This window comes from Varroa jacobsoni, unplaced genomic scaffold (assembly GCF_002532875.2).
Source record: "Varroa jacobsoni isolate VJ856 unplaced genomic scaffold, vjacob_1.0 scaffold_66, whole genome shotgun sequence".
Lineage (NCBI taxonomy): Eukaryota > Metazoa > Arthropoda > Arachnida > Mesostigmata > Varroidae > Varroa > Varroa jacobsoni.
The window spans coordinates 233542-255723 of record NW_019212968.1 but is presented as its reverse complement, the minus strand read 5'-3'; the positions used below and the strand labels follow the sequence as shown (position 1 = coordinate 255723).

At 39.9% G+C, this 22182-nt stretch overlaps 1 protein-coding gene across 5 annotated transcripts in view; it reads right to left on the bottom strand.

Moving 5' to 3' along the window:
- The window catches only part of LOC111262084 (CLIP-associating protein 2), a 64023-nt gene that overhangs the window by 27761 nt on the left and 14080 nt on the right, over nt 1–22182 (bottom strand). For 4 of the 5 annotated variants that reach the window (XM_022836073.2, XM_086968940.1, XM_086968942.1 and 1 more), the window contains one exon: nt 16062–17720. In XM_022836073.2, coding sequence (XP_022691808.1) covers nt 16062–16389 — 328 coding nt within the window. In that variant the 5' untranslated portion in view covers nt 16390–17720. Of the gene's footprint in view, nt 1–16061; nt 17721–18172; nt 18869–22182 lie in introns of those variants that run through there. The other variant, XM_086968938.1, reaches the window with a different exon arrangement.

Genomic DNA, 22182 nt, shown 5'->3' with positions numbered 1-22182 from the left:
CCGACCGGTGCGGGTGTCACCTTTGGCCTGCTTACTTGCCCGTACGTATGATATCGTTTCGATGATGATGATTTAACTGATGAATCAACAAGACAGTGGTGGATGACCCGAAATAGGACAAAGCCATAGTGGATACGTGCTCAGAACATATATATATATATACACATGGTGGCCTAAAAGGCTCTATACACTTGAAGATTCTACATTCAAGCTACCTATATATAAATATATGCGACACCTAATTTAAGATCAAGCTGCTCTGTTTATCGTAATAGGCATACGTTCATCCGTCGTTGTTGGTACTTGAAAAAGCCTATTTTCTTACAAGAAAAAAAAATAAAAAGAAAAAAAGGTAATTTTTTTTCAATTGGAGAAAGAATAAGCTATTATCTATCCGCTGGTACACACTGTGCCATTGTATCTCTGTAATTTATCTTGCCTTTCAAGAAAAAGTACTCAACTCCAATTATTAGACATCGACAGAGATGGCCATCTCGTCATGAACGCTAAGCAAGGCTTATTTTACACGTAAACGTATAACGTTGAATTTGTTCACAGGACGTATTCATTTTTACCTTAAATCACAAACAAACTGTCGTTTCATACATTTTCCGTCATTTGCATTCATGAACAAAAACAACCCAGTAATGGAAAAAATATGTTCGGAAATGTATACAGAAAATAGAAGCTAAAAAAATGTCCGCAAAGCAATCGTGCTTGAAGATAGCGCGGTGCGACAGGGTGAAAGCGACAAGCTGGACACTAAAATGACTGACAAAATAAATTGCTAAATTCGAAATATGGCAGTTTCGTGAAGATCACATCTAAATAAGATGCGTGCACTAGAGAATCACCGATGTTCAAGATCGTGAGCACCACCGCTAGAGGCCGGCTTTGTATAACTTCAGATTATTCATATACTTCTGCAAAGCAAAATACAAAAGGCTATTAGATGAACGTGTGAGCAGTCGTGCTCGGACTAAATTGAAATTGTGTGTATTTAATATCTATTGTATGTGCAAGTGCTCCCGTGTTTTTTTTTACAAAGCGGGTCTAATACCTTTCTCCCGGTAATATTAACTAAAAAAATCTGTGCTCAGACAATATCTACTGGGTCAGTTATTCGTGCGCGTAAAACCTGTAATAAAGCCCAAGCACAGAAATCATCATAGTCCATATTATTCTTTTTGTTCCTTATTATTACTTAAATATGATTATTATTATGGGATGTTAACAGTTTACTACATATTTTAACTGCATGCAGCCAAATAATAGTGATCGGATTAAGAATTTTATCAATCATATTCAGCCTATTCAACTTCAAAGTAATATGGATATATTTGTTAACAACATATTTTTTTACTTAGCGCTTCCAGGTATTTATTCTGTGTGATCCAAACTCTCCAAATCACTAATTTTTAGGTATACCATCAACGACTTGCCCTCATTAGGAGTTCAATCGAATAGGTCTTGCTGAACATATGCGGGGTTTCTCGGGGTTGAAATGGCAAGATCTATTAACTTTTGAAAAAATATGTCGTACCTGTTTTCCCTAATTCCTTATGTATTCTTCATGCATATTTTCCTGATTATTAATGTCCGGTAGTAATGTTTATCAACGGTGAGATTTAGAAGTAGAAATGCGTTTTACAGATCAGTACTTCACGGGTGTGGGAAAAATAGTGCTTTTACAAAAGCAAGACAGTGTGGTATGGCATATGGGCTGGTATTTAGTATAAGCAGGAAATTTAGTAGCGATAGTCATTGTTCTTATAATAATAATGATAATAATAATAAAGAGCTGTGATTAACGGCACTCTCCGCAAACAAGCCAGGAAGTTCAGGGTCGTAACGAGAATAGCGGCCATCACCTCTAGCACGGTCACGATCGTAAAAGCAAAACGTACGTAAACCAACCTGAAACAACTAAATATAGTAATATTGCCACAAGGTAATAATAGTCCTCCTGATACATTTACTGCGAACGTGTGAGGATTCAACGTATTCAACAATTCGACAGGTGAACCGCTTTTTCAAAGTATTATATATTTATTATCATTAAAAATGTAGATAAAAGTAACAGGATGCCGGTCGGTCGCCTTTGGCGTCTAGCTTCAATTCGGCTCAATAATATATTATAGGAGAAACGTAAGTATTATTTTTTTTTTGGCACTCTACAAACGGGAAATAATAAGGAAATTTGGAATTTTTTTTACAAAAGGGAAAACTGCGCTCTGTCAGTCGTCTGCTCTGATCACACGACCTACTTACTAGGTCGCGAATTTTGCTCCATATTGCGAATATTACATTGCTGTTCAGTACACTGAGAATTTTTGATACTAATATCTTCAAATAAATCTTGCTTATATGAATACCGTAGTGATATTGTAAAGAGCAGTAGGTGTGCAGGTTCAATTGAAGTCATTGCCCTATATATACGCCGCAAATCTAGTAAAATTCGTTAAAATTAAAATTCGTTAAATTTCGTAAATGCGTTAAGATAGAAAATACTGTTGCAGAGCTTATATTTCATGCAATCTATTTTGTGAAAAAAGAAAACAGTTGATCCCAATAGAAGCATAGTTTTAGTTACCGTGTTTGAGTTTAAAAGAGACTTGGAAATAGCAGGAGAGCTATCGAGTGTAGAGGTTACAGGATCTATTATTATTATTATTATAATTTCTCTGGGTTGACAAGAAAGTATGGACCGTTTTTTTGGCTAGAAAACTTCAAACCCGCACATGTATGTCAAGTAATACGAGTTGCGCCGGGTCGGAGTTAGTGTCGTTTGCAAGATTGAGACTTGACAGTAGTGGATGCGCTAACACCGTTTGAATGCCTTTATTCATTCAAACTTAAGATAGAGCGCCTCCAAAAGGAGCCAAATTTCTGCAGATTTCCCAATTTTATTACGATGGAGGCACAAATGTTTCCCAGGCCCATAAAAAAATTGTGCTCTTTATGGTCAAAATGCGTTATCAGCTGAAACGGCCCCAAGACGGTTCTGTCGCGTTCGTTCTGAAAATTTCAATGCGAAAGACGCCCCTCGTAGTGGTTGACCAATTACGCAAAAAGTTGTTGAAATTATTGCGAAAGTTGGGCAAGATTGACACGTGAGTAGCCGCCACATCGCCAAGTAACTAAACATTTACCACCCAACAGTTTTAAGCCATTTGAAAAAAGCTGACTGCAAAAATAAACTCAATGTTTGAGTGGCACAGAGACAGACGCAAAAAAGTTACCCAATTGTATTTCCATCCGCCAAACTCTGCCATCTGTTTCGGTCTCTGCAGAATCCTTTTAAATTTCAATAGAAGCATGTAAGAATCACTGGTCAGAATTTTTCGCCCAAAAATCACAAACATTCTACAGTGATGAGATTATGGCGTTACAAGAAAAATAGCAGAAAGTCATCGATGAAAATGGCGCATATTTAATCTGCCAATGACCAGATTTAGTCTGGTCATATTATCATATAACATGTAAAAAGATATCTGCTTCTATTCAGCCTAAAAATTTTCGATAAATATACTGCCTTCAAAGATAAGATTCTCACTTCCACGGTATTGAGAACTGCCAACACGTTTTCTTTATTCGTATTGCAGATTGCCCGTTGAATCTGGTACATAATTCCATAGCGTGTACATGAACGTAGTATTTCGTATTTTAAGCTGAACAGATCCGCTAGGTTTTCTCAGAGTTGTATGGTGTTTGCCGAATGTCAGTAAAGCATTTTCTGTAGTAACTGTTATATTTTTTCTAGGAAGTAAACGCCTATTTTATTTTGGTGAACCAGCGGCCCTTCCGTCACCTATTCAGCCAGTGGTTAACTGCATAATTGACGCAGTTCCCCATCAGAGCTCTGTTTGATTTTGATGAGCTGAACAGTTGAATAAATAAGTCGATCCAAAATAGACGAACGAGAATCGGCGACGTTCACGCGGGGGTGTGACAGGGGAGAGCGGGATGGTGTTTCCCGTGTCCGATTCATTGCTCCGTCGATCCGAAATTCAGGAAAAAGAGAAACGAATGCATTAGCAGATTATCATACACGTACATACCTCAATGTATGGCGACAATACGCATAGAGTCTATTCGACGACGTTTGCGTGACTCGTATTTTCCACACATATAGTATACAATACGACTGGCAGCGTTTGACGTTGCGTTGCTCGTTAACGAACCTGCCTATTGATCTGCACTATATGAACATGAGATATTCGTATGATCGATGCGTAATGTATTTTGTGAACGAACTAACCACAGTATAAGAGATTGAGGCAGTGACAAAAATACAATAGGGCTAGCTAAAGAGTATTAGTTGAACCATAAAAAAAAACATTTGGTCCACAGTTTCACCCCGTGATCAATTCTTTCTGTTTTTTTTTGATGCGCCATTCGGCCAATAGAAAAAATGTACAATGAACGAAAAGTTCGTTTTGGTTACTTGACAGCAATCTACCTACGATATCATACAAAAGTAAATATACAATAACAAAATACCAAAATAAAGTAAGTAGAAGAATATCCATCTCGTTACGTTACCGAATGCCATAACGTTAATCACCCACCTTGCGTATTTCTATTTAGGAGTTAGTAAATGGCTTGCAATTATGAAATAATACCTTTTCACTGCCAATGATAACAACAAAAACCAATCAATGGTATCGATGTAATTTCTAAGGAATTAGTGTCAACTAAATTACGAGAAGTATATAAAACGAAGATTTCTCCGTCGTTTGGTGAACATGGTAATACGATGTATTCAATAGATCAATCTCAACTACAGCCTGTGTTTTATATATTATACATATAATAGTAGTGATGATACATGTAAAAAAGTAAGAGGTCACTTTCAGAGAAGAAATAGCTGGCAGTATATAATTAGTTATCGTTTATGTGCTGTCAGTACAGCTGCTTAGCTATTGTCTAGTAAACAAGGGCATTGGCAATGTAATTTATTACTCACGGCTATGTATACGTTGACCTTGAGTGTCATTAAGGGTTAGTAAACCTTGCAGTCCCTTTACACGACGCACACATATCATATTGCCGACAACATCAACAACCAAGTATTGCCCCTGTAGATCAAATAGCTCAGAATCAATTCGCGTCGCGGGGCAAAAACAATACTTATGCACCGCAAATGATTTTTCATTTGGTGCTGCCACCTGGTGTTCAATGCAGGATAGGCTATAACTAACAGTATATTGTAATTGCCGAGTTTCTATAAAGGTCCTCTAATTTAAAAAACGGATCGGCGTTACTGAGCCACACGATGCTGACACCTCTTTCTTTGTGAATTGTTGCCACTATCTATTTGTCCTAACGTCAGTTTAGAGAAAAATAAACATCGAATGAACAGTTTTACGTATACGACAACATAAAGCCCGTGTGGGAATCGTTTGGCCATTCACAATTTGTTTTTAGTTTCAGTGATATAAAAAGGCTTATACGTCATCGTCATTATGCTAATGTTTATATCTTTGCTCATAAATTTCATTTAAAGCCGTCTCTAGTAAAAAAAAATTGTTATTATTTTAAGTCTGCGATATACTCATTGCAAAAGGCGTAAAATTAAAAATCAGGTCAGATTTTCATACGTTCCACTTCTAATTACAAGCAGTTGGATAGACAGTGGCTTGATTAAGCAAAAAGGAACTGTTCCTTAACGGCGAGTAACGACAAATTAACAAAATACGAGAAAGAGACCACCGTTTTATATGTTCAAGGGATAAATTGGCCAAATTAAACTAAAGCTACAACGTAACAGCGAGAAGAATTTTGGTCCTTTTTTTTTTTTTCAAAATAATCTTCTAGAATAATGCTTGGTTTATATGTTTTAGATGCTCTCTCCAACTAGCTAAAACATTAATCCCGAACATTATATGCCGTTCCCACAGCAATTTTTCTGCCCGAACGTAACAGGCTTTATGTTCTGCTGAGAACCAAGCATGACAAAGTGAAAACCTTCCTAACAACGGCTCTGTGGCACATATCATAAAGCTGATAAGGGTATCAATTGTATCTTTATCGCAATTATATAAACAAATACGATAGCTTCGTTTCATATATTTGGTTGGTTTTAATACTGGAGGAGAAAAAGCTGCGGCAACGTTAATGTCGAAGGGAATGGTGATAATGATGACGATCTCTTATAGGCGAGTTGCCGGTAAATCACGCGACGTGGGACACCTAGCATCACGCGGCTTACGGGTCTGGGCATAGCTCACACATATATATATTTTTTCTTGCTGCCAATTTTTTACATATTGACGTTCACACCCAGTTCAATCTGAAGCCAACAAAATAAATCGAACAGACGATCATAACTCGACTGAAAGCGTTCGAAGTTTGGCGATTGTGCAATGAATCAATTGTAACGTACGAAAACGAGAAGGGGCTAGCAAGCATATTATTGCTTTCTCTACGAAGGTGCTCTCGCAAAATGTCTCAAGTTGATTATTTTATTTTCAATCAGCTAATTTGACATTTGCCAGATCAACAACTAAGACAGCTTGAATCTTCTAAGAAGCTATTTTCAATGGTAACTTAAACGCAAAATGGCCCATGTTATAGTTACAGGCTATCTTTCGTCACATGTATCTCGGCTGTGACAAAAAAGATGTCAGCTCTGTTTATTGTTTCTTATAAATTAGTTAATAAATGCTGAATCACTGGATGTTGCCTATTCACTATAATACGCACATCTGCCGAATTTCGCTTTGTACAGCAGAGCAGAGGTCACCAATTGGATTGCATCAATGAGTATATTGGACATTAGATACTGACGCGGCATTCATGAACACTATCAGACCTGAACTATCCGCTGGTTCAGGTTGGCCGATCGTGGTTGTTGGTAGCAATAATAATGGCAGGAGTAGAAGTAGTAGCGTGCTAGCGTTCGCTGCGTTCAGTGGAAACGAATGGTTAGAACAGAAAAAAAAAAACTACGAAATGCCACTATTTGGTCGAGATGAAATGCAAAGATTAGGAAAAGCCGTCCACGATTTCGCAACTTCAGACCTTTGCTGTGGCCCACGCGGGATGAAGATAGAGCGATGCGGCCAACAACCCAGAAACAGTAGCGAATCCCTCTGCTCCGTCCGCAGACAGACGAATACAGAATCAGGCGGGCTATGCTAAATACTTACTTTGAAGACAAGCAATTCTACATATGGTGTATTTAGAAGCGACGCGGGAATATCAATATTTAACATTATATTTTGCCAAGATTAGCATCATCATCTTGTAACCGCTAGCAACAACAGGCGTGAGGAAAGGTATGAATACATATAATTACCTAGTACCTTATTTTACCGATGACGTAGCTAATTATCGAACGCAAGATGTTGCCATAGGAACTCCAACACGTTAATTCAATCGTTAGAAATAAAAACATTCGATTTAAACGACATTTAAATCGCTTCGGTTGAAGCACATGACAATCATAATGGTTGTCACTTCTAAGGTTTTTCAGATTGTGTTTTGTACCGGCAAAATGTGTTACCTTATTTGAAAATCAAGTATCTCGACTCTTCTACTTGTTCCAGAGCACGCCGTGACAACGGTAGCAATTTAGCGCTACTGGCGTCGTAGCAGTACACATCGCCGGCGTCCTGTACCTATGAAAGGTACTTCATAGAGTGACCGTTGATATTCGAATGGCAGTTTTGTCAAGGCTGACCTGACACGACGACGGCAGTGATCATAATTATGACGCTTAAAGCTATCTTGTTTCACTAAGCTTAATCTTTCGGCACACAGCCAGTGAGAGCAGAACGCTCATATCGTCGCTGTTACGCCTCTCTTGTTTTTGTTTCCTCAGAAACATTTATTAGAGGTAAATGTGTCGATTAACGACGACTACGACCACTTCTATGCGGTTGATTTCGCGCTCGCTCGTGTTCTTCGCTATTCGAATCTGAGTCGATTTCAAATCGGAACCTGCAATCGTCGCGTGCTTTCGTGTCGTTTTCCGGGTCTACTCGACGCCGAACGTAACGTCAGGTACAACAGCGCTACAGAGCGACGCAACAGTCGGTCGGTCTCGTCCGCTGTCACTTGGGCCATCGCTATCGGCTGTGATACCTGCATACAGCTCGAACGGACGCGGGAGCTAAATGCGACTAGATAATGTGAGAGCTGCTGCTGCGCCCCCTGATCCTTAGACGGTCATGATGGTTTCGTCATTTCGCTGCTGGGTGCTTCAGTGCGTCAAGTCGATCGTCAGTCAGCCAAAGGGACAATCAGCCAAGCAGCCAGACGCTTTGCTAGATCGCGCTTCAGGAACTGGCTTGGCCACCAACTACCTCAAGAAGAAGCGCCTTCCAATCCATAGGCCAGGCCGTGTGCAGACAAAGCGGTCGGGATCGCATTATGTTATATGGCATTCTCGTCCATTTCTATTTCTCTTCTCTTGTTTATTCTAGAAAATATCCGCATAAAAAATTGATCCAATAGAAAGAAGTGGGCATACGAGCAAAACTTTCAACCGTAATAGAAATTTTTTCGGGATTCTGCGACGCCTGGGCGAGTGGAGCGTAAATTATCGAACATGGCAATGAGCTTATATGTACTTCATATGAAACGTTCCACGGCGGTAGGGAGGGGTATGGTTTACTAATAATGCTGATTTTGTTATAATTAGATCGACTCCGACGGCAGCAGCTTTGGCATGGATTGTAGTATGTGTAGGACATAAAATTTAGTTGATGTCATTTAACGCCTAGTGTATGTGTCGATATATGCATAAACTATTCTACACACTTCTAGAGATCGCACCGCAAAAACTTGGCAAATTTCGAAAACAAATACGATCAGGTGTTAGATTGTTCTTTCAGCTGCTCACGGTACTGCTAGGTACTTTCACAACTCCAGATAAAAATTCTCAAAAAAATATATGTCTTTCGTGATAAAGTGGGTTCTCACAATCATAAAGAGACGGCTCTTCTATGGCGACAAGGGCGATTATAATATCGAAATATCTAATTACGCAATGTAGATATAACAGAATCAATGCTTGTTTGAAATTACTAGCCCGTTTTGATGTTTTTCTATTAAGGGGATGTTTTTTCCATTACCAAACCGAAAATAGAACCTCAAAGAGAGCGCGTTTATGTGAAAGATTTTTAAAGAGAGACTGCAATACGTGCGCCAACAGACGTAAATTAAATCCGAAATGCAGTGATCGAAAAACATGCAACAACATGCAAACACATCGGTTGCAAAGGTGCTAATGCCAACTGAACCGTTCTAAGCAACAGCGATGTGCGGGGGTACCTGAATTTAGAAGACACCCCTCTGGAGAAACTCACTATTGCGAATAATGGTCAGTCCACCTTAAGGAGAAGTTAACGGTTCATTCATAAAATATCTAAGCAGCTTTCATCTACAGAGCTTCTACTATAGCGATGCGTTCCAATTTGGTTAGTAGTAAACAAACATGCGCGTGCATCTAGTACAATATCGTAACAAACAATAGTAGGTAGAGCAATTATGACTTAAAATTATATTCGCTATATCATACCAAAAATAACAATAATAACCTAAACGATGCCTATAATCATTTCTTTAAGATTTCTGCAATTCAACTAAATTCTTATTTGTTGACTTAAATTTTTCTTTTAAAACGCGCGTTTTAAGCCCAAATATTTTTGAAACGGAGTGATATATGGGACTAAAGCTCTCTTCAATGCATAACAGCGCTGCAGTAGAACAGCATCGCCGGGGAGCTCGGTGTGTCTACCGAGTCTCGTGATCTTGTACGTTTTTGCTAACTTATATAACTGGCCATATGATCGTTTACTATACATTAAGGTGGCATATGCCTGAATGCTGTGTTAAGCCCATATGTTTTTGCTAGATCTGTGTCGAATAAGAAACAAGTCAGTGTCTCGGGTTAAAGTTGGTAAGGAGCAGCTTAAATAAGATATGGAGGGCCAATCCACGTAAAACCGTTAGATAAAAAGCTCCGTTGTTAGAAAAGTACGTTTAGAGGCTGGTGTAAGGCCAGGACATGCAGGATACTGCAGTGGCGCCTTAGTGCTTAAGCTGCTAATGCTAGTAGGTCCAGCCTTGTTTTCTCAATCTTTGGCGCCGATCGTCCCCACATCCTCCTCCTCAGTAGCCCGACGTAACGCCCCTACATAACCCTGCTCAATTCCTTGAAGGCGAATGCTTTCTTGGCCATAAGAGTGAGCCATTTCTCCATTATCTAGTTTCTCTAATGCTTGAATATAGTACTCTATGGGAGCCGAAACTTCTGCGCCCATGTACACCACCGTTCGAATCGAAATAGAGAGAAATGGTAAGAGAGGGAAAGGATGAATTCAATATGAAAGTCTATGTAATGACAGTAGCTACTAATAGCAGCCACTCGACAAAGCCCTTCTTTCGCCGATGGAAAGTATATAGCGCTCAAATTCAGTAACCGACCCGTTCATCCGGCTAGTTCGAAACATTCTCGCGGATAATTTCAAGTGGAGTGCTATGGCAAAAATGATAATATATTTCTTAAATGAAAGTAGAGCATTATAAGGTGGTCTTGTCGGCGGCTGACATCCGGCCATTGAACCCAAATATCCCAGGTGCGGTGACCTCTGTACCCATTCATAGGCTTCAGGAAGAATGGGAACCCTACAGTGTTTGGAAGACGTTCAAAAAAAAGGAAAGAGACAGATTGCTTCGAGAATCGGTGGATTAGTCCACAACCATTTTTCAATTATAGAATCATCGGCGATTAGTAATGTTGCACTTCACAGCGTAATGCAACTGTAAGTCATGGCCAATGGCCATGTCGAAAACTAACGTAAACATATACAGGACATCTACTTACTTTTGATGATGTACGTCCGGTCCCAAAATTAAAATCATATGTTAATGTCCCTGAACGGAAACTTGAGCATTTTAAAGCCTCTCAACAGTATCAAGTATTAATCAATGACCTGCATATATTTGAAGACAACAACAACAGTGAAGGTATAACATAACATAAAACGATCATTGCGTCTTTTTCGCTCGTTCTGTTCATCGCAAACGCCATCCAGCCGAAACATTTCTTTGGCATATTGGATCAGAAAAAATTATTGTCCACCTACTGATTGACAAGTAATATTTTTACACAGATATGTTCGAGTTTCATTAAACATTCAGCCGTAACTGGCATCAGTTCTTTACTATTGGATCGGCCTCTGCTTTTTGTTGTTGTTGTTGTTGTTAATGCTACAGCTTAAGAAAAGCTGCTAGCGGCCGTTTCCCCCCTCCCCCCAGATAACAATGCCTATCTACGTGAGTCTGTGTGTATATATGCGTGTGTGTGTCACAAACGAAAATGGTTGTCGCTGGCCAACGCGACAGGAGTCACTCGATCGCTCATTTACGGCTTAGCCATACGGTCACGCCTCGAGAGCTCGCGAAGGCATGCTGCTAACCTGTTGTAATGATAACGCTCTTTCACTCGTTCACGCTGGCGCGGCATCCAGTGGGGTCACACTGAGGAACATTCAGCGTGTGAAGATGCGTGAGCGAGCTCTTTGCTTAGCTAGAAGCGTGGTAAAAGTCTTCAGGTCAAACAGGATCCAGCGGAGAATAATCATCAAGATGAAAAATCGTTGGCGTATATTCGTGGTGCATTTGTTGATGTCTACGTGCTAGACAATATTAGGTATTGTCTAGCACATAGATAACAGTAATTGCTAGTAACAACTATTGATTGAGATAAACACTTTTATTTCAATTATTTTTTTTATATACTGAACCGGCAGTGTTTAAGGGTTGTAATGTAAATGCATCAAACATGAAAGAGATAGTTCTGTAGAAGTGTTTTTCACTGTTTTTTTTTTTTGCAAAAAGTTACACAGTCGGGAATAAGGCCGGCCCTAAAAAAGTAGCCTTTTTATAGCTTGTATAATCCACCTCGGTCAAGTATTTATATAGTTTTGATTTCACTATATACGAACTAGCTGTAAATGTATATGCCTATGATTTCAATACAGAGGTCATATCTTATAATAATTGAGACACCAAACTTTTTATGTATGTGTATTAATAATAACAGGGAGACAACAATTGCTAAAGGGCACTTTCAGGGGCTTGAGCTCATCAGATGACGATATCACTATTAGTCTAGATACCGTTCTTTTCAAGCACAGTTTTAGCAGTTCGAACTGCTCTAGTATATTATACGTAACAGACGCTAGGTGTACGACAAACGTCAAGTCTCTATTTTTTGATACTGCAAGCAAATGTATTGAAAATCTACCTCATAAACACAAACTGAATAGGGGTCAAAAAACACAATGAATAGGGAATGCATACCTGCGTTACACTTATTCCGAACTTACTCAGAAAAACTTACGTGTTCGTTAATTAAACATTTTGCAATCTAAAACTGCCAGGTATTCAGCATTTGAATAATGTCTTGTTTTTATCTTCTTAAAGCTGACGGCGCGGACATAATTTGCGTAGATCTGTCTAAAACCGTACTTTCATCCTGAAACACTGACGCCAAAGAAGATTAATTATAAATTGGTTTAAAGCGAATACTGCAACACGCCGATGCTGATAACATTTTTTTAACTATTGTTGTTGTTGTTGCTAAATAAAAGCAATATAGAAGAACTGCACCTGTTCCCTAATTTCAAGATGCAAGTTTTAGTCGTGACCTCTAAATAAGAAACAGATGTACCAATGCAAATCCAACAGGAAATAACGTTTGTGTGTCTATATATCTTGTACGTGCTTATGACAGATTCATTGTTATTGGTGAAGTAAACATATTTAAACAATTTGCTTCCGCCGATACTGTGAGTATCTTGAAATATCTATCACTGATCTGAATAAACTATCTAACACTGATCACGAGTGTGTCATCTTATCTTTGATATCATGACAAGCTGTTACGTTTCAAAGTATCGTAGCTTCTTTGCTGATAATCTCATAGTTAACGCCTAAAAAATCGAAAGCTAACGCATTGTTACTGATTTATCAAGAACGGTGCAGTTTTGTTCGGGTCGAATAAAGTAACGGAATATGTCTGATAAAATTCACAGAATTTCAGGTAAGTATGCTAATTAATTTTAGCACTAATTCTTCGCATAACAAAGAAATATTATAGTCAGGCACCTGGGCATCACTTTGCTGCAAAAGGACAGCAGCCAGGTAACGCCAATATTTCATGGTAGACTCCCCCAACAACTTGAGCCGTTCGCAGTATGGATTGTCAACCCTACAGCCCTGCTATAATAATAATGTTGGTTATTACTTGTGAACGAAGCTTCCCCACTTCTCCTCGCCATAACTCTCTGTAGGGTGGGTTGTGCTCGATGACGAACCCCCGACTAATCACCTGCTTTCAAAAACGCTTGTCAGGTGTGGAGTGTCTCATAGTAACAAGATGAGGTCTGAGCTGCTTTTAGCTGTGTGTATCCTGGGGTGTGTAGGAGCAGACAATCGAGTTGCCAACAAAACGAAAAAGTCGTATGCATTGTCTAATACACAAGCCCGGACGTTATTTTATGATGATCATCAACTATTTTTCACCATTATGATATATTTTCCTTTCGTTGTTAACTCCTGGTCGTACGGAATCCCGTTTCATACGATCAGTCATAGTTTCAGTAAACCGGCTATAATGGGACCTGGATCAAATGCTGAGAACAACCACAGTGTAAAAGGTGCGTCAGTGCAAGAACGCGATGAGGAACCAAAGCTAGATGCAAGTGCGTCAGAGGAAAGTGACAACAATGTACTGGACTTCGACCGACGCTCTATCTCCCTCAAGACTTTTCCTTCATTTATGCCAAACGCACAGAATTCTGGAGATACCGAAGGTCCGAAGTCTCGTAGTAAACGTACGCTCTACATGGACGATCAGGAAATTAACATTTTTTTGTGTTTATCAACGCCATTTTCTGTTCCGCTGGTGAAATATGATCAAGACCTTCTTGATGCCTACAAGAATAAGAAGGCACGTAAGGAGCACGAGAAGCGCCTACCTTTGGTGCCTGTCCACGAGAACACGTTTGAGTCACAGTACAACGACCATGACACGTACAGTGATGACGAATATGGTGAAGAAAACGACCAAAACGACTACTACTCGGCTCGCGCTTTCGGTTCACATCGGTCGACTTTTGGGTCGGGAAAAAAAACCCACGTGGCTGACACACATCGGCGAAAACGGCAATACCTTGAGACTATTTTCGAGCCGATCTCTTCCTTCTATAGCAATCACACAAGCAGGTTGCCGTTTCAGCTGTGGAGCCTAACGGACTCATCGAAGAACGAATTTATTGCGAGAAGTGCCCGGGACACTGCTACAGCTCTGGTGTCGGACACGCTTGTGGGCGTAGATTCTAGAGTTATCGACTTCATTGAAAGTTTTCCTGACTCGTGCACGCAGTTAGTTCTTTGTCGTCTTGGTCGTTCTCTGATTAACGCCTCACCCCTTCAGGCGCTTCTACTTTACACGTATAAAGGAAACGTGTTTGGTTATGGCGATAGCGACTCTGAAAAGGCATTCGATGCTGCTCTTGATGGAGATTTTTGCGAAGCTATGTTTCCATCTTGCCCATTAAAGCTTTAGGTAAAAGAGAATATCTTCATATATAATTAACACGGTAGGATTTTGGTTATCCAGTTAAAGTAAAGCTTCTTGATAAAACAAGATCTAAAAAACAAAGAGCGTTTTTTAATTACATATATAGATTAGTTATTGTCTAAAAGTTAGTCTTTCGTATAAAAGTGCAGAAATAAGTGTAACAAACGGAAGTTACAAAATAGAAAATGCAGAGTTAGTCGTTATTTCAGTTAAAAAAAGGGTATAACTAAATTTACGGTCATTTGTAGGCATATAACTAGCTACCTACATATAGCACTAAATATGGTAAAAACCATGCACTACCCATGTATTCATTCATCCACGTTTTTCTAACGTGGGGAAATGTGAATAGGCTCGAAAGCAGAGATATTCGAGCTGGTTTAATATCGGAAGCCTACGTGCATTGGTCTCATTTCTCACATAAACATGTATACAGTGATTGGCAAATATTCTATAAAGAGAGGTACAAAAAAAAGTGCAAATAAGTTCATGAAATTGATCAAGTATCAGCAGCTTGTTCTAATCAAGCATATCCAACCGAAGATTATTGATTACAATCTCGCTTTTTGTCCGGCTTAAAGACTCTGGACATCACAAAGCTTTCATGAAAATACCTGTTTGCGTCAGGATTAGTACAGAGAAGGATGCAATGCTTGTGCAGATTTATGGCAAGTGAATCTAAAATTCAAGTTTAAGTCATCTGCGCCACGCTAATAGCGACAACAACAATGCATCCCTCGTAGGAAACGCTCTAATCAATACCAATGTTATCGCCTTACATATTACTCTTTATCAATAGCAACATTCTTCTATTTTATTGCTATTTTAATTATTTACTATGCAGAACGACTAGAACTAGGATCACATTTGTGTGCTATGTGTGCTACATATACAGAATCGCTCAAGGATCTCCGGACAGCTAAAAATAGCTTTCATTTTATGTTTGTAAACATAGCAGACGAATTATTCCAAAAGAACCGGATTCAACGGCCCAACACATTTGTAATAGGCGCGTCGTAGTGCCATCTTTATAGTTCGTATGATGCTATGTTACAATGCCATAACCTTAGTATACGTCCAAAATGCAATACGACAATAACTACTATGGCCATACAACTCATTGTATTGATTTATACCGAAGTACTTTAAAATTATTTGGGAGCATCGTCGGTGCACAGTTGAACTCGCTCCAGTTTGTAATAACTTTCGTATCTCCTATCACATTAGATGTGAAACGATACGACTCTTCAATTATTCAGTTTTATTTCAATTTTTGGGTTACCCCATTTACAGTTGTACCTGATTTCAGTCTTGCAAGACCAAGCGCAATACTGCGCTGTATATATATATATATATATATAAAAGTTCGGTTTCTGTCGGCGATACAAAATGGATAAACATTCAGTTTCATAAGCCCTAATATCGTTGATGCTACATGTGTCAATTAATTACAACTAACCTGTTCGTGACACGGCTGGTCCAGCTGCTGAGCTGACGGAGCTTGACGTCAGCGCTGGATTGGGCAGAGAGTATTTCTTTTCGCGTGCCCGACGAACGCTAGATGGGCTCGAGGGTACGCTTCCACCACCCAGAATTGCACCAGAAGCTGTCCGATCAACAGTGGAGTTAGGATCGTTAGATGGTTGACTTGCCGTTAGGCTGTTCCCTACTCCAGCCCCAGCATATTTGAGCATCGAATCGAACCTTAAAATCCATTGCGAATCTTCATCATCGAAGAGGCTTTTAATTCCGCCTCGTTCAGCCTGACCGTCGGCTGTGCCAGTCATTATGGGAGTAGCAATTCGCACTTGTGTACGTGACTGACTTCGTGGCTTTGTGTTTCCAGGGCGCCCTGGTGATGTGGGCGGTGATAAGTAGAGCTCGGATTTTGTTTCTTCCACTTGATTGTTTGACACTTCGACACTTGCCGGTGTTAACTTACGTCGGTTGCTGAATCTCGTACATAAATCCTCGCAGCAACAATAGCAGTCGGACTCGGCAGAACCGGTGTCGTTTGACGCCTTCAGCGTTGGTATCGATGTTGTCGATGCCGAAATGTGTTCAGTATATATAGCTGATAGTAGTGATGGCGTTGGTGGTAAAACGCTGAGGCGATGGTATTCGATTTTGGCCGAGCAGTTACCGTACACCGGCAGTTTTCTTGTTATCGTTGTTGCTTCTCGTTGCGTTGTTGATGTTGTGGTTGCTTTTGTTGCCTCTAGCGATGCTGGGGCAGTAAGCAACGCTGCTGCTTGTTGTTTAATTGTGGCGACTGCCGAGGCGATCAACACCTGCCGACAGACGCAGTACACAAAAAGCGATCGCCGCCGCTCTAGACGCTCATCGTTAGGTGGCGCTTAGAGCGGGTCCCTCGGTTGCGAGACGACGAATGCGTTAGGCGCGAGTCGTGACAACATGCGGCTAGCTCTACCGCCTCCTTCAACGCTGCTGATTGCCGGGCCCGAAACGCTCCAGCCCTCAGTGCACGGGGTTGGTGCTACGAAAGGGGACACTGATGACGTCAATGGCTCAAACCCCTCGAGGTCGGACGGCAGTGACGATGTTCGCGTAATCAAGGGCTTAGCTTGGACTTGTGATGCACCACAATGCGAAGGCGCACTTAACTGCAGGCAAGATACGTTTGAGCGCGTGGCTACACCAGGAGGATCCCTTTGAAGCGTCATAGGCGGAAGAAACTCAAATTTTTGTTACGTCCGCTAACTACGCAAGAGCCGGTGCTCAATACCAACTTATCTTTTTTTTGCAACGTTAATTTGCGCGAACACGATATGCTGCGCATGCACGTCAATATCACCGTTGCCTTGTGGTGCTCACGAACGCTAACGCGTAAATACACAGATAGATGATTCGAACGACGATGAATGGCTTATAGCAGCAACAGCAACTGCCATGCAGCAAAGAGCAAAGTTGTTTTTATGACGGACATGGAAAAATACACACAAATACACACTGGGCAATTAACGAACACTACGCGGTTCTAACACCTCGTCTAGACCAGAGACGTGAGGCTTTGAGATTGTTCCACAATGGCGGATGCCTCGGCCAAATTCTCGTAGATCTTCTATAGCGATGTCTGCTAAACATAGGCGATTTTTACCTGTGAACAAATGGAAAGAAATATTAGACACAGGGTAATCTCTTATATTAATCCTACTGTTTACTGATCTTAAGTGTCATCATATCAGCTCAAGTTCATAGGTCTCATTTAGTCTAATACCGAGTACGCATTAGCACCCTAATTTGATACTTCTGCAGGTCAAACAGTTTATCGAAAACCCCCCAAACTATAACTTGCTAATCAAAGTCGGTTCGTAGCCAGAGGATTATTGCCCAGTTCATTTTTTGCGTTGCCAAAAACAGATACTATTTCTGTTAAGGCTCTGTGAAGGTTCTACCTGAGTTACACCGCCGAAACATATCATCAAAAAAAGGTACAGGGATAAGTATTTAGTGTAGAGAAAGCATGTACATATTGTCTAACTATTGCAGTTAAATGTAGCTGGAAGTAGCTTTTGTTGTATAGCAGAGCTGTACAAGAATAATAGTTACCAAATGGCAGGCTATTTAATTTTATGTTATTTTTAAATTTAAAAACTTTTTCTTGTTACTTCTTAGTTCATGGGTTTCACGTTGTAACTAAAATCCGTGGAACTAAAGGCAATTCTTTGTAGGCTCTATAGGCGGCATTGTTGGGTCATAGGCTCTCTCCACTTCTGACTCGCCCTACCGCTGTAGGTTACGTATGGCGTGTTTTTGACGTCTACTAACTGGAGCGACATACGGGTCTTAATTTGAGCATAGCACACAGTCTTATGCTGTAGTCCGAGCTTTAAGAAAGCCAACGAATATAGCCGTAATTGTGTCTGTTGCTCCCTCCAGGTCGCTTGTACGGAACTGCCTACACTGACAAATCGTTGCAGCAACGGTTACAGCAGTATTGACATCTATTGTAGAAGAGACAGCTGGAAATCGCCTACAAAGGCACACCTTTTTCAGGCTTGGCCAGCAGATTACAGGTGCGGGGTTCCACATGGAACTATCGTCTCTTTATCTGGCTCTTTTTTTTTACGCACGTGTACTTTGTGCTTGTTGAACATTTTGAAGTGTTTTACAAAAAAAAATTCAGTTAAAAAAACAACGGGTGTAGTTACAACCATTAATTAGCATCAGAGATGTGAAACAATAATAACGGCACTACTTACTAATGTTCTCGAAGGAAATGAAAGTTTTCACTATGTTGGTTTTTAGCCAGTAGATATATATAGACCTGCGTGGTCAGATCCGGTCACTCACTTCAGTGGCATTTATGATCTAGCTTTGAGCCGACTAAGCTATTGCTGAATAATTTAGTTTACGCTTATAATTCCATCAATGTGTAGGTGGTCTGACACAGAAGTGCCTTTGATATTCTAGAGACAGGTGCCAGAATTCTAGATTGTACATTTTTGGACGGCAGATTCCCGGTGGACAAAGTGGAAGAGCGAACGATAGACGGCTTAGCTGTTTTCCCTTTGTAAATTCGTTAGACGTACAGAAAAATAACGTAGTATAACATAGATAGTAAATAAGAATAAAAAAGATGTTTATTTCTGGTAAGCTTAAGGTTAAATTGTATAGCAGGACTGCAAGCCGCCAAGAAGTGTAAATTTTTTTAGCGTTCCGCGTTAGCTGTTGTCTTTTCTTGGCAGTGCAACTTCTCACACTAGCTTACGCTCAGCATCTGCATATATTGTCGTTAGACATGGGTTCATCTCGTGAATAGGAAGCGGATTGCGTGTCCTTCATTGCGGATTCTGCTTGTCCATATTTTCATACGATTTCAACTATAACTGAACACAAACAGGGCACATGTACATCTCGATGATTTCTTGCCAACAGCTGGCCTTCCTGACTAGATTACCATTGTCTTTATGCAAGATACGTGTGTTTTGCGGGTTTCAAGTAGAAAAGAAAACGACGTGTTTGCTGAGGACCTTGTTATGCTATACAGCAGGTGAGCCTTGGGGCTGCCATATTGTACCTATCTAATTAATTGATTTGGACTAATACTCAAGTGGAAATCCTCGCCTCCCACACGAATGTTGACGGATCACTCTAGCGACCGAAAGGACGTACCCTATTGAGATAAATCGACGTTATTGAAATAGGAGAACTGATGAGGGCAGTTTTTTTTATAGCACGCGGATATGCCAAATGGTATGTACAAATAGAGCTCAAATATCTAGCATGCCACTATACAAACTATTTTGAGTATATCTTTTATCTTATTGATAATGAGTTGTAGATCGTTTTTGGAAAGCGTCATCGAGATTTCGTACTAAGTAGATGTTTTCTTGATTTTAGTCTTGATAGCTGGATTTAAAGTCGTGATAGCTGGCGTGAAGGTGGAGCCCCATAAAGACGGGCCGAACAAAGCACGCTATCCTGAATACTGAGCACTGGCCGGCTCCAAGTCTGCTTGAAAGAGTCACCTTGTCCGGCCATTGGCAGACACAAAGTACTTTAAGTTGAATTCGTACTTAACAATAACAGTGAGCGAACCGTATAGCTATCCTACAGTTACATGCCCAAGTAACTTACATAATGATAAGAAATACGATTTTCTAGATTTAAAAAAAAACTGATCTGCCGATTGAGTTAAAGTATAGATCGTGTCGCGCATTATATTTAGTTTAGCAAATTTTTCAGCGATTTCAATTACTCCTAATATGTTATTACTAACCATAGATGTTTTGTATTAACTTCGACGGTATGTAAGCAGTCTGAATTTTTCCAGACTAATATAGCAAAAAATCGCCAAGGGCAGATCCACTCCAATTTAACGGAGTTCAACCTTAGTTCGTAAATGTTATGACGACCACTGTGATGTGGGACATTACGTTCGAATAGAACATTTTCTTGATGTGCTCGTTCTTTAGAAATATCAGTTTTTAGCTTGTCAGGTTATGATGCGTGGTAAGCACCCGTTGTTTTATCGTTTAAAGTAGTTGATTAACAGAACTTCATAGCAGTCCCAAAAAAAATAAACAGTTGTCATAATTTTCCCGGCCGATGGAGCAGCTTTTTGGACTTCACTATCTCGACTGTGCCATGGCTTCAAGGATAGTGGTATATCTATGCTTTACCGATAGTTACTAATCGACGCTAAAAAAACTCGTTTCATTTAAACTGTTTTAACAAAGCTTCGAAGCTACTGGACAAGTGGATTTCAACGCCCAGCTGAACATGACCTTTTCGTGAATAGAAAACATTTAGTTACAGAATCGTATATCCATAACACCGTCTACTAGGAGATCAAGACTTTGGCTACCGATATGACAAGAAAAAACGAAGATAGAGAGGTAACAAGGAAGACGTGTGGACTTACATGAGCCTCCATCCAAGGATTACGGGAAATAGAAACAAGAATAGCTTGTCATTTTTTTTTACTTGAGTACGATGTATTGCCATACATACGTCAAGTAAAATACCACTCTTAGTAAATACAGCGACAACTGCGTCCTCTTTAGTAAGTTACTTCCGATAGTCCCGTTTGAAGGACAAACGTTTTAGAATTTTCAATTCTAAAAGACAGCCTGATCAGGAATAGTTAAACAATTTGTCCAAGCACCTTTGAGATTTTAGCAAAATAATACCGCAATTATGCAACTATCCGGGGAGGCGGCTAAATTATTAAGGATAAACACTACAGAAGAGGACGCCGCGCCTGTCGAGTAGGTCCCAAAAACTGAAGCTAATAATGAATTGTCTCACTGAATATATCAATATCATATGTTACGCCACTGACAATCAAGACTGAATCGCGCATCAACTGTAAACTCAACCCATTAAAAGACTCCGCATTAAAAATGTTTATTTGAATGTGTTTTTGGCCCTGAATAAGCAAACTTGGTACCAGCACGTGGCTAGCTTTTTCATACCCTAATCTTTAGTCAGTTTACGTTCGAGATGCCCATAGCTGTTACCATCTCTCGAATCTCAATTCCGTTCAATGGTCGCTTAGCGCTACATACTGAACTTCTTTAATGTTATTGGGAGCAAGTACAGTGTTTTACCGTTCCACACGTTCATTGTTATTTAAACTAGTACGACAAAATTCAAGTATCCAGATTTTCATAGGGGTAAACGCTGGCCCATGGTCCCCGTAAGCAGCGTCTATCTCGGTCTTCATTTGCGTGGGTTTATCGTCATCTAAATACAAGGATTTAATGACGGCCCGATACATAATTTTCCTTCTATTTTGGCAGAAAAACTAATACGGACTGATACAAATGATTCTTAAACAAAATGTGTTCAACGTATGCATAATTATAACATCGGAATATTCTTAACGCGTGACGCCATTTTCACGTCGAGTTTGGAGACATTTCAGATTACTGCAGATTATATAATCAGAAAGTTAACAATAACCACTCAGGAATAAACAGCTAATCAAATAACCAATCAAATCATCGTTCAAATGAAGAGTATCTAACCATCATTATTACGCGTTTATTATAATATTTCTTTTGTTCTGCATTCAGCTTTCTGTCTGTGGACTGATAATTATTAATACAGAA